Raw genomic sequence first — 13430 nt, 5'->3', positions numbered from 1 at the left:
CCAGTCCGGGGGCAACCCTGAGGGTTGCGATCTGTTGCCGGACACGGAAAAAGACAAAAAGACAAAAAAAAAAAAAAGAGCTTTATTGAGGTATGAGTGACATGCAATAAACTTTACATAATTAAAGTAAAATTTAATAAGTTTTATATACATCCATGAATCCATCACCACAATCAAGAAAATGAGCATTTTATATCCATCACTTCCAAAAGTTCCTTCATGCCCCTTTGAAATCCCTTCCTCCTGCCTTTTCCTGTTTCCCAACCTCATCCCCAGGCATCTATTGATGTACTTTCTGTCACTATAGATTAGTTTTAGAACTAATGATAGTGTCTATAGTTTCATTCAAATGCTATCATACAAGGGCTGGCTAGTTAGCTCAGTTGTTTAGAGTGTGGTACTGACACCAAGGTCCAGGGTTTGGTCCCTGAACTGGCTTAGCATCCTCAAAACAAAACGAAAAACAAACTATCATACAATATGTTTTCGGGGTTTTTTGCCTGGCTTCTTTCACTCAGCATAATTATTTTGAGATTCATCCATGTTGTTGCGTGTATCAATAGTTCATTCCATTCTATTGTAGACTAGTGGATATACCACAATTTTTTTGTCTATTTGCCTATTGAACACTGTGCTCTTTTCGATTTTTGGCTATTACAAATACCTTCTCTTAACATTTATGTACAAGTCTTTCCATGGACATATTCTTTCATTACACTTGGGTTAATACCTAGGGAGTGTGCTGTGGATTGAATTGTGTCCCCAAAGTTCACATATTAGAAGCTTAATTCCACTGTAACGGTTGAGGGTGGGAAATCCTATTACAGTAATTGAAAGGTAGGGCCTTGAAGAGGTGGTTAGATTGTAGGACCGTGCCGTAGTGAATGGATTAAAAATGGTGGTCATGGCTGTGGTTCTGAGAATTTGAAAAGAGCACGTGAGAGGTTAGTCTCTCTCTGTTCCACCATTTCTGTGATGTGAGATCCCTGAGTCACTGTTGTTACCACCAACACCCTCACCAGATGTGTTTCCTGGACTTTGGACTTTGGAGCATCTGAAACTGTAAGCAATAGATTCTGTTTTCTTTGTAAATCACTCAGTTCTATGTATTCCACCATTTCTGTGATGTGAGATCCCTGAGTCACTGTTGTTACCACCAACACCCTCACCAGATGTGTTTCCTGGACTTTGGACTTCGGAGCATCTGAAACTGTAAGCAATAGATTCTGTTTTCTTTGTAAATCACTCAGTTCTATGTATTCTGTTATAAGCAACAGAAATGGACTAATACAGGGAATTGGTATCAGAAGTGGGATGTTATTTATAACAAATACTTGAAAATGTGGAAGCAGCTTTGGAACTGGGTATTGAGGAGAGGCTGGAAGAATTTGGAGGAGCAGGCTAGAAAAAGCCTAGCTGGCAGGAGTTTAGAAAATAAGAAAACAAGGAAAAGTTTGGAATGTTTTAGAGACTGGTTAAATGGTGGTAACCAGAATGCTTATGGAAATATGTGCTATAAAGACCACTCTAAGGAGGTCTCACACGTAAATGAAAAGGGACTTATTGGAAATTGGGGCAAAGGTCAACCTTGCTATGAACTGGCAAGGAATTTGGCTGTACTGTATCCATGACCTATGACTTTGTGGAAGTTGGAACTTAAGAGCTGTGAACCAGAGTATTTGGCAGAAGATATTTCTAAGCAGCAAAGCGTTCAGGAAGCTGCATGGCTACTTGTAACTGCCTATGCTGAGTCATGGCAGCAAAGGCATGACATAAATACAGAATTTAAAAAGAAAGCAGAGTATAAAGATTTAGAAAGTTTGCAGCCTGGCCATGTGGTAGAGAAGCAGAGAACATTTTCAGGAGAAAAGTCCAATGCAGCAAAGAGACTAGTTGCTAAAGACATTAACATGGCTATGAGGCAGCCAGGTGCTAATAGTGAAGACAATGGGAGAAAGGCCCTGAAGGCATTTCAGAGATCTTGGAGGCTGAGTATTCCATTACAGGCCCAAAAGCTTAGAGAGACAGAATGGTCTTGGGGAACAGGCCTGAGGCACCCTCCACAGGCTCTCTGCCCTGGGCCACCTTGGGAAGCTGCTTCCAGTACCAGTGCTCTAGCTGCTTTGGCTGCTCCAGCAGTAATTAAATTGGCCCCAGGTGTGGCTGGATCTGCAGCTTTGAAAGATACAAGCCAGAAGCTTTAGCAGTGTCCATGTCGTGGTAAGTTTGCAGGCTAACAGAATGCCAGAGCTGTGGGGGCTTGGGAGCCTCTACCCTGATTTTAAAGGATGTATGGAAAAGCCTGGGGATCCAGGAAGAGACCTGACACAAGGGCAGAGTCATTGCATAGAGCCTTCACTAGAGCAATGCTGAGCAGAAACATGGGGTCAGAGGTGTAGCAGAGAAACCCTATCAGGTGCCATGCCTAATGGAGCCATGGGAACAGGACCACCATGGAGACTCCAGACTTGTAGAGCTACCAGTGTGCAACATCAGCCTGTGATAGCTAAAGCATCACCTCAGACCAGGAAAACTGTAGAAGCAGAGCTGCCGAAGTTTTGGGGGCTCAACCCTCATACCAGCACGTAGAGGATGTCAAACATGGAGTCAAGGTACATGATTCACCAGCTGTGAGATTTAATGCCTTCCCTGCTGGGTTTCAGATTTGTTTAGGACCTATTACCCCTTTCTTTTGGCCTATTTCTCCCTTTTTGAACAAGTACATGTACCCTATGTTTGTCCCACCATTGTATGTTGGAAGTAGATAACTTGTTTTGAATTCAAGGATAGGAATTTGAACTTTGGACTTTTGAGTTAAAACAAGTTAAGACTTTAGGGATGTAATGAATGTGTTTACCTGTGAGAAGGACATGAATTTTGGGGGCTGGGGTGGAATGCTGTAGATTGATTGGATTGTGTCCCCAAAGTTCATATATTAGAAGCTTAATTCCCACTATAACTGTTGAGCTCATTGAGCTTCTTTAAGCTGATTATGTTTAATTCTTTGTCAGGTAGTTCATAAATCTCTACTTCTTTAGGGTGGGCTACTGGTGTTTTATTTTGTTCCTTTGGTGGTATCATGTTCCTCTGATTGTTTGTGATCCTGGTGGCCATGTGTTGGTGTCTGTGCAGAACTGGGCACTTATTTCAGTCCATTGGTGCCAACCTGGCACTGGGATGGGCTGGAATCTGAGTCCACAGGTGCTGGCCTGGATCCTGTGGTTATTGGGGTGGCTTGGTCCTCTAGTACCAGCCTGGAGTATGAGCCCATTTGGGCCTGCCTGTCACTGGGTTTTACTGAAGTGGGGCTGGGTGTTGGGGTCCGAGGCAAATCTTTTGCTCACTTCACTCTCCTTCATCTATGCAAAAGGTATCTGAACTGTCACACCTGGGGATGTGAAGGGGTGATGCAGGTAATGTGAAACTGTTTTCCCTACCCTACCAAAGAATCTTCCTATTTCTGTGCTACACTCAGGTGTTGTAATCTCTCACCTGCTTTCCTTAGCTCTTCTGAAGGTATTTTGATGCATTGATAGTTGTTAAAATTGATGTTTCTGTGAGGAGACCAGCACTGGAATGTCCTATTCTGCCACTTTGCTGATGTCCTGAAAACATACAGACTGTCTGCCTGCCACTATTTCCTCTCTTCAAGAGAGCAAAGGATGGCCTGCTTTCATGTTATCCTGGGGTTGTATCTGCCCAAAGTTCACAGCTGACCACTCCATATGTTTCCAGAGCTGTGCTGGGTGCACCAGCCCAGGCAGAGGCCCCATCTTCTTAATTTCTGTCAACTTACGTCTTATAGTTTTCATTGTACAGGTCTTCTACATCTTTTGTCAGATTTATCTTTAAGTATTGTATGTATGAAAAAGTCTTTATTTCACCTTTATTTTTGAGAGATATTTTCACTGGCTATGGAATTCTAGATTGATCGCTTTTATTGTTTTTTTTTCAGTACTTTACAAATTTGTTGCTCCACCGAAAAAGTCTTTATTTCACCTTTATTTTTGAGAGATATTTTCACTGGCTATAGAATTCTAGATTGATCGCTTTTATTGTTTTTTTTTCAGTACTTTACAAATTTGTTGCTCCACTGTCTTCTCACTTACTTTGTTTCTAAGAAAAAATCACTGTTATCCTTATCTTTGCTACTCTTTATTTAATGTTTTTCCCCCTCGCTGCTTTTAAGACATTCTCTATTACAAAGACTTTACTGTTTGGAGCAATTTGATTATGATGTGCCTTAGTGTAGTTTTCTTTATGTTTCTTTTGCTTGGAATTCATCAATTTTGGAAAGTTTTGGCCATTGTTACTTCAAATAAATTTCACCTCTCTCTTCCTTTTTGGATTCTATTTACATGTGTACTAAGCAGCTTGAGATTGTCCCACAGCTCAATGAGTCTCTCATTTTTGTTTTTAGTTTTTTTCCTCTCTGTTTCAGTTCAGATATTTTCTTTTGTGTGTGTGTGTGTGTATATATATATATATTTATATATATATATTTTAATGTTCTATTGCTGCCATAACAAATTACCACAAATTTAGAGGCTTAAAACAACACAGAATTATTATCTTTTTTTTTTTTTTCTAAAAAGATGACTGGTAAGGGGATCTCAACCCTTGGCTTGGTGTTGTCAGCACCAGGCTCAACCAGTGAGCAAACCGGCCATCACTATATAGGATCCGAACCTGTGGCCTTGGTGTTATCAGCACCGCACTCTCCTGAGTGAGCCACAGGCTTTAGAGTATTGTCTCTGTAATGAGAATTTTATCAGTGTTATTTCTCACAGGTCTGGGTTAGAGCCACCCCACCACTGGACTGTCCTACTGTCAGCCATTATTTTCTCAAGGCTAAATTGTGCTAATGCTCCTACATTATCAGGTGGAGAGCCCAGGAGCCTCCACTGCTTGCTTACCCTCTTGCGGCCCCCAGCCTTGCCTATGGATGTTTTCCCAAACATTGCATTGCCCTGGGCATGCAGGGAACATGCCACTCTCACCTTAGCCTGTCTTTACAAGAGCTTAAATACTCCTGAATGTCCCTACATCTTTAGCCATTTCCCACATGGCTCCTTTGAGCTCCTAAGAGCTATGTTCCTATTCCTGTGTTTTATATAATAGGAAATAACATTTGGGAGACTAATGGAAGAATGAAGTGAATATGGTTCAAGGTGGAGAGGACAGGATGACAGAATGCTAATACAGTCTATTTCACCTTCCTCAGGGAAAAATAGGAGGATGTAACAAAAATCATCTTTCTTAGAGCACTGTGGGAAAGACTTGGGAAGGTAGACAGAAAATTCTAACAGTATTCAGGAACAGCATTATCAAATAGTCCCAAAATTTCAACCAAAGTTACCAGTTGTCATCACTGGAGTGATGCATGCTGTGGATGAATTTTTTTGAAGATAACCTTATTAAAAAGTTTGAAAAGAAAGGTCAATTTCTAGCTGTCTTCCTGGCTAGCTTTTCTATGAATTCTTCTTCATGTAATTAAAATGAATTTATGTCCATTTGTCTTTTGGAGTGATGCATGCTGTGGATGAATTTTTTTGAAGATAACCTTATTAAAAAGTTTGAAAAGAAAGGTCAATTTCTAGCTGTCTTCTTGGCTAGCTTTTCTATGAATTCTTCTTCATGTAATTAAAATGAATTTATGTCCATTTGTCTTGGATTAAAATTTTGTATTTCTTATAATAACCATATTATATGTATCTTAAATGTAAGCCAACTCAAATCTTTATTATTAGTAAGCATTTAAAAGTGGACCGAACCTGATATTCACATCTGAGCATAGTACTATGTAATGAAAATATATTTGTATTTCAGATTATTTTCAACCCATCTATGTCTACAACCCTGGTGAGTATGCTCTAATTTTTAAAAATAATCCTTACATGGGTGTTTAATAGCTCTTTCAATTAAAAACTGTTTTGCAAATTTAGCTCTTAGCTGAAGAAAAGGAGTACTTTGCAGATATAAAACAGTAACTTGGCAGATATGAGGAAGGTGAAAAATCCAAAAAAACCTATTCTGGGGAGATTTATCTCCCTCAAATGGGAGAGTTGGCTCTATAGAGATCTGAACAATATGGTGACATTCTGGGGAGTAAGGGTGGTAGAACCCAAAGAGCCAATGACTCTTGTCATTGACATTAGTCTGTGTGACCCCACATATTCAGATGAAAATAGAAAACTCAGCATGTTTGCATGTCTCAAATATGCTGATGTTTAACGTTTAAAATATCTGGGTGATTAGATGCTGTTATTTTTAAGTTTCCACTTATGGAGATAATGGCCCAAATTATTTCTTTGCGTTTAAGCTCCTATTATGTCTTTGGCCCGTGTAGCTACAATCAGTTTTCCCTTGTTAAAGAGAGAAAAGGATCCAGCCTTTCTTAAATACTATATGTTTGGGAAGATACTTCCTGTCCTGATAGAAGTCAAGCATTTCATGCCCCTAAGGACTTGCTTAACAATCACTCTTCTTCTTGGCCCACTGCAACCACAAGTTCTACTGATAACTTCACAGGGACCTCAGCTAATTCTTCAAAATAGATTTTTTTGGGAGGGGGGCTTCTTGAGATTGCCAGGAGACTAGCTATACAGAATGTGATGTTTTTTTCTGAATAGAAAGGTCCAGAAGAAGGTTTCAGCCTATTAGCCAAAGTATATTTAGACTCTGACACTTAAATTCAGTAGCAGTAGTTTACTGGACATACCAAGTGGTTCTTTATGGCCATATTACTTAAAAATAGTTTTGCTATAGTTATAGTAACTCCCAATTCTTTTGTTCCATCGTTAAAACTGACTATTTCTTTTTGTGACTTAGGTGATAGAAACCAGAAACTTGAAGACCCTGGTAAGACATTATCATAAACTCTGGGTGCTTACGTTTTGCAAAACAGTTCCCTTTGTGAAATCAGGTAGGCATGGCATGATAAAGAAAAGTGAAAAGAAAGCAGAACCCACCTTAGCTTACTTGTTTGGTATATCAGAGACCCTCCTGGGTTTCGGATAGAATTATTTCTAAAAATGACATAGAAATTCTGTATTTCCTGTCTAACAATCTTTAGGTCATCCCAGCAAATAGAGGAAGATGTGACTAATTATTCCACAAACTCTTGTGACTGAGAGTGTTGAGCAAGAAAAAATACAATTTTAATTTAGGAAAAAAATAGTTTTTTTTCCCTAAACTAAAATGATGATTCTGTATATTTATTTCATCTCCAGCAATCTGAGTATCAGATGCAGTTAGCTATATCCATTTAATTATTTAGTACATTCCAAGGTACAACTTATCCCCAAGTTATTGTTTTTGTTTTATTTTTTAATGATTTAACTCAAATGTCTTCAAGGGTTCTGCAACAGGAACATTCTCATAAAACTGGTGAGATTATAAATTCAAACAACTTTTCTGAAGGGCAATTTGATAGTATGTGTTATTACTCGCCTTTAAAATGTTTATGTGTTTTGGCCTGGTTATAACACTTTCAGATATTTTTGTCAAGGAAATTAGAGATTAACACAAAGGTTTGTGTTCAGAAATGCTTATCACAGTGTTATGGTAGCAAAAATTTAGAAACAACCTTAGTGTCTAAACGTTGGGTATTTAAGTTACCTCTATATTATGAAACACTAAGCAACTTAAAAATAATCATGTTTTTGAAAACATTTAAAGATATAAGATAGGGCAGGCTGGTTGGCTCAGTTGATTAAGTGTGGCCTTGTACCACGAAGGTCAAGGTTTTGGTTCCCGGTACCAGCCAGCCACCCAGAAAAGTAAAAATAAAGATATGAGAGTACTCATAATAAATGATAGGATATAAAACAGTATAGAATATAATACTGACTTTATTAAAAGTATATATGCACACATATATAAAAAAACCCAAATCTTTTTGCTATGTATACGTATGTACACAAAGCAAAAAGATTGAAATGAATTACACCAAAAATGTTACGAATGAATATCTCTGAGATCTGAAATTTTAAATGATTTTTAATTCTTTAAAATTTTCTGTATTTTTCTAAGTTATCTATAATTATGTATTATTTATAATCAGGAAACTTTAAAAAAAATATGACAGCTTTGGGTCAGAATCTTTGGACTAAATCTAAAAAAAAGAAAATCAGTAAGAGATGTTTGCTTAATCTAGGAGAGATCCTGGGTTACTAGCCATAGTCCTTACTATAAATTAGACTCCAGTGGGTTAAATCTTCTCTCCTTTTCCCTTTCACCTTGTCCTTTGCCATTTCTCAAAGCTTTCTGAGTTTTCCATTACAAAAGCCAAATGTAAAGTTGAATTGATTTTCAAGCTGATTGCATTTTTTACTAAATAGTTCTTATTCTCATCCTTAGGAATAAAAAGTCAGGAGCTCACTGCCTTACCTGGTAAATCATCTTTTTTACTTACTCTCTGAAACTAGCTACAAGGTTAGGAGGAGAAATTATTCCTAGGACTAAGAACATCACAGAGCATGGAGAGTTTGAGGAATGATTTAAGCTAGAACAGAGGGACTTCATTTATTAAGTGCTTTGTGTGTTCCATGCAATGAACCAAGCACTTTGTGCAGCATTTCCTGTAATCCTCACTCACTATAAATGAAGACTTGAAGTTCAGAGGGTTTAAGTTAGCCTGCCCAAAGTCATAGAGCTAGTAACTATGAGGGTATTTCAAAACATTCATGGAAAAATGGAATTAAAAGATAGTGAATCTTTCCATGAACTTTTTGAAGACCCTTCATATAATGACAATAGAGCTAAACCAAACAGAAACTTAAACTCAGTACTGTTTTATTTAAAAACCTATGTACTAAAACTGCCTTATGAAGATAAATTTGGAGAGATAGGGTTAAGTATAGACAAAGGGAAGCATTAACATTGCAAAGTAACAGATTAACACTAACAAATATTCATTTCTCCCTTTAGGTATGAAAATCCTTGAACCCACCCAAATACCTGGTAAGACGGCTTTCTGTTTACTCTCTGAGCCCAAGTATGAGGTGAGAAGGATTCCCCAGGCAGTAGAGAGAATATTGTCCTGAGACTATTATTCATGAATGTTTCCCTTACTGACAGCTGCCTGTCAGTCATCTACAAAGATTTAGCCTGGGAAGAGAGTAGAGAAGATGCCTTACCTCTCAGTGTTCATGTGCTCCTGGACCACTGTCCAGGGGCAGGGAAGTTAGCTCTGCTGGGGGCATGGCTGAGGGAAAGGCTGCTGAGACCTGGATTATCAGTTCTGCAGCTAAAGTTGTTCAGTAGCAACCTGAACTTCATGCGCAGGCTGCAGGCTGACTGGTAGCTTGCCTAACATCTCATCATCTGGGGTCTCCAGGTAACAAAACACAGTAGTCTCCTGGCATAGACACACACTCAGTGGGGTGCCATGGAGAAGACTCCTGTAAGCTTGGTGTGGGATTTGCACATTGCAGGTCTATGTAGCCAGAACTTTTAAATAGAAAGCCAGAAACTACAGTGCAGTAGGATTGGTGCTTGTATCTCTTGAACTCATTAGACAAGAATTTGGAAATTGTACTCTCCGAAGCAAACTGCAAGTCACCAGAAACTTCTTTCTCATTTAGGAATGAAAATTTCAGGAACTTTCCCATTACCTGGTAAGCAATGATAGGCGTGCTGGAGGGGAAGATGCCAATTTGGGGGGGATAGACATAACTGTCACCATTAGAGGTGTAGGGAAGCCCAAGTACGTTGTATAAGATCACATAAGTGAGTGCAGGACCCAGGTCTCTTTACTTATGACCCATTGTTCGTTCCTCAATATTTGTGGTTTCCAGTGTATTTACTATGGCAGATTTAACCTTTTAAGATATAACCATAAAAATGGGAGTTTTAAAAGTGAGGCTATCACTGAGGGCAAGGCCACCTACTTTTAAGATATAACCATAAAAATGGGAGTTTTAAAAGTGAGGCTATCACTGAGGGCAAGGCCATTGAGGTCCCTTGAGCTTCTGTAGTCAGAGAAACTGAGCAGTGACTCCAGTCAGGTTCCACAGAAGGACCTCAGAACTTATGCTTAGAGAGGAGGAAAGAAAAGAGGAGGAAAAAAATAATAGTCCCCCAAACTTAATTTTTTTTCCCCAAGACAAGGAGAAGGAAAAAGTGGATGTCATTTGACATTTTACCAGAGAGCTATAGACAATAATGACACTTTCTATGCCTCATAATTGTCATCTTTCAAATGTGGCCAAGACTTGTCACATTTACCTCATGGGAATATCTAGAAGGACTATTAAACCACAGAATCTCAGGTTAGAAATCCTTACCCATTGCTTAATTCTTTCTCCTGAGTTCATGAACAGCTTTGAAAATAATTATTTGCAAGTTTTGTTTTATGCAAATGATCATCTGTTAAAGAAATTAGATTTTTGGCATCTGCTAAATTACATCTATCCACACAGTGCTGCGTTTTGCCGCACGTTGCTGTCTATGGAAACTGCATGCTGTGTACAGAAGCAGCATGTTCACAGTTGGTTACATAAAGCACAGACATGGGCTCAGAGAGAGGGCCCAGCAACTCTTTCATATTGACCCAGATTTATAATGTTGGATTTATTTGATCTCAACTTTGAAGTGAACCTCTAATGACAGTGCTGACACACGTCATGTGTCTGTGACTCGTCACCTTGCTGGCCCTGAGTTTGCCACGTTGCTCTCAATAGGGTCACCCTAGTCACACTGTGGTTGCCTGAGAGGCAGCTGCCAGGCAGGGTGTGGGAGGTGAACACGAGCTGTGTAGACAGACAGAACTGGCTTCAGGAACAGTGTCCTCTGCCGCTTTCCTCTGGGTAACTTTGTGTCAGTTACTTCACTTTTCTGTGCCTCTGCTTCCACATCTGTAAAATGAGGAAAAGTTGTTTTGCAGGACTGATTAAAGACCGGATGAGATAAAGTACCTGGCAAAATGAATGGTAGTAAAATAGTAGTAAATGGTAATTGTCTTTATTGTTATCTGAAAATCTCTTTGTTATTTAGGAATAAAAGTGGTCCAATCACATGAAAAACCAGGTAATAATTTTTTTATTGGGGGTGGAGGCACCATGGGTTCTAAGTTCTTTACCGTAATCAGTTAGCTCAGTCCTCAGGGGTCTGGGGAAAACATCTGGGCTGCAGTTTCTGACATCCCAGTCTGCAGGCTGGAGGAGGAAAATGTAGAGAACTCCCTTCAGCGTGAGCAGCAGGTTCTCTGGGCCAAGCAGAGAAAAAAAGTGCTTCCAGCTATGCCTCTATTCTAGAATGAGACAGGTGGCTTCCCAGGGTGAGCTGGCTGCTACAGGATCTGTAGATTGCTGGATAGCATCATCTAAGAAGTGGGAACGAGAACTGCACAACATGCTAATACTGAGACCAGCCATTTCATGCTCCTCACAATACTCTCCCTGTCCAATAAACAGCCACTAGATTTTACTGGGTGGTGTTGTATTATATCCTCTCCTAGAAAACTATCTGTAGTGCATGCTTTTTTAAAGGCAGTGTCAAAACAGTATACAGGATCTCATTTAATTCAATAATATATAGTGATTGGCACTTCTGAGGTTAGGACATGGAACACAGGAAGGTTAAGAAATCTTTAAGAGGCAAGAAAGGATTCAAAACTTTTCAAATTTTGCTCACTTTCTGCCACATGATACTTGTTATCCAGCCAGGTTTAGTTGTACATCTCTATTCTGGGCTCCTAGAATTGGCATTTGGCTTCAAAACTGTCAAAATATGGTAATATTGTAACATTTCAATGCTAGACACATACTTGGAAGTAGTATAGCATGGTAATTAAAAGCAAAGGCTTCAAAGTCAGACATTGTTACCACTGATTACCTCTGTGATTTTATACATGTCAATATCTGTGAAATATGGACCTACCTAATAGGACTGTAAGAAGTAGAGGTGACAATGTCCATAAAGCATTTGTACAATATGTGGTACATAGTAAGTAAGCACTCAGTAAATGGTAGGTGTTAATGTTGTAGTCTGGGATCTGAGTTTAATATGTAGAAAAAATAGTTTTTATAAACAAAATTTTAACCTCTATTTTAATGGAAACATATTTATGGTTAAAAAAAAAAATCAAAGCGCACATAGATGAATAAAAATTAAACCCTTCCCCCAACCCTGCACATACCTCTGAACTATCACCCTGTCCCGCAGACCCACTCCCAGAGATAACCAAGGTTGATCTTTAATCAGATCTATTTTCTGGATAAATAGGTGTGCAATGCAATTAACTCAGTCTCTTTATGTTTTAGAATCTAAAAGTGAAGGAAATATCAACAGTCCTAGTAAGAAATATCTCATTTTCTCAGATGATAAATGTCTGTTTCTGTAATACAGAAAAAGTGAGAAATTTATTTAAGGAACAAAGTTGCAAGAGTTTGTGGCATCATAATAAAGTATAATGTCATATCCAAATGCTTGTGTGTGTGGGGGGGTGGCAATTTGACTTTGTTTCTTAAGTAATCATTTTCAATTGTGTCTAGAGCCTGTGCTGTTTAGAACAGTGGTTCTCAACACTCTCAACCCATTTCTCCCTTTTTATAACAAATATTTTATAAAATCTTTATGCTATTCTGAATTAAGATTCATAATAAGATGTACCTGCACCCATTAAAAAAAAATCAGTATGATGTCCTGACTACAATATAATTAATAACAAAATTATATACATTTCAATATATAAATACTTAGATTATGCTAAAAGGCTTAATTAAGTAGACAGATACTTGTATTTATGCAAATTTTGAATTTAAGAGAAGATTGGAAGCTATTCAAGAATAAGAGAATGAAAGTGAAGAAATACAGTGGAAACTACATAAAAATTAATTTATTAAAACTTTCCAAAAATATTTTGTTTACATGTAAAACTGCTATAGGTTCTGGGTTTGACCACTATAAGTAGGTTTTTAACTTACCTGTATGTCTAGTAGTACAGGTGTGCAGGAAGTGAGTCGGTTTTTCATTATGCAAGACTGTCCTGAGTATTGCAGGATATCTAGCCCTTTGCCTCCACTCCATTGTTGTGAAAATCAAAAAAATACTCTGACAATTGTCCAAACTTCCTCTCAGGGCAATACTGCACCCTTGAGAACCACTATCTGCCTATCCATTTCCCCATATATGTATACATAATAACTGCCTGTTTTAACTATGGCAAGTAAATTGATAATATGAAGGCTTTTATAAAACTTACTGGCTATTTCTCTTGGCTTCACTTTTTTTTTTTTGACCAGTAAGGGGATCATTGCAACCCTCAGCACGGTGTGGTCTGCACCACGCTCAGCCAGTGAGTGCACTGGCCATCCCTATACAGGATCCAAACCCGTGGCCTCGGAGCTACCAGCGCCGCACTCTCCTGAGTGAGCCATGGGGCCGGCCCTCTTGGCTTCACTTTTTTTTTTTTGACCAGTAAGGGG

At 38.7% G+C, this 13430-nt stretch overlaps 1 protein-coding gene across 1 annotated transcript in view; it reads left to right on the top strand.

Moving 5' to 3' along the window:
- The window catches only part of ART3 (ADP-ribosyltransferase 3), a 63379-nt gene that overhangs the window by 49187 nt on the left and 762 nt on the right, over positions 1-13430 (top strand). Inside the window, exons 5-10 of the mRNA XM_008567313.1 lie at positions 5830-5862; positions 6832-6861; positions 8362-8394; positions 8932-8964; positions 9588-9620; positions 10999-11031. Of these exons, the coding sequence (XP_008565535.1) occupies positions 5830-5862; positions 6832-6861; positions 8362-8394; positions 8932-8964; positions 9588-9620; positions 10999-11031 (195 nt within the window). The remainder of the gene's footprint in view (positions 1-5829; positions 5863-6831; positions 6862-8361; positions 8395-8931; positions 8965-9587; positions 9621-10998; positions 11032-13430) is intronic.

The sequence above is a fragment of the Galeopterus variegatus genome, unplaced genomic scaffold (assembly GCF_000696425.1).
Source record: "Galeopterus variegatus unplaced genomic scaffold, G_variegatus-3.0.2 Scaffold309, whole genome shotgun sequence".
NCBI lineage: Eukaryota > Metazoa > Chordata > Mammalia > Dermoptera > Cynocephalidae > Galeopterus > Galeopterus variegatus.
Note: the sequence above shows the minus strand (reverse complement) of the source record. Positions and strands in the feature narration are given on the sequence as shown.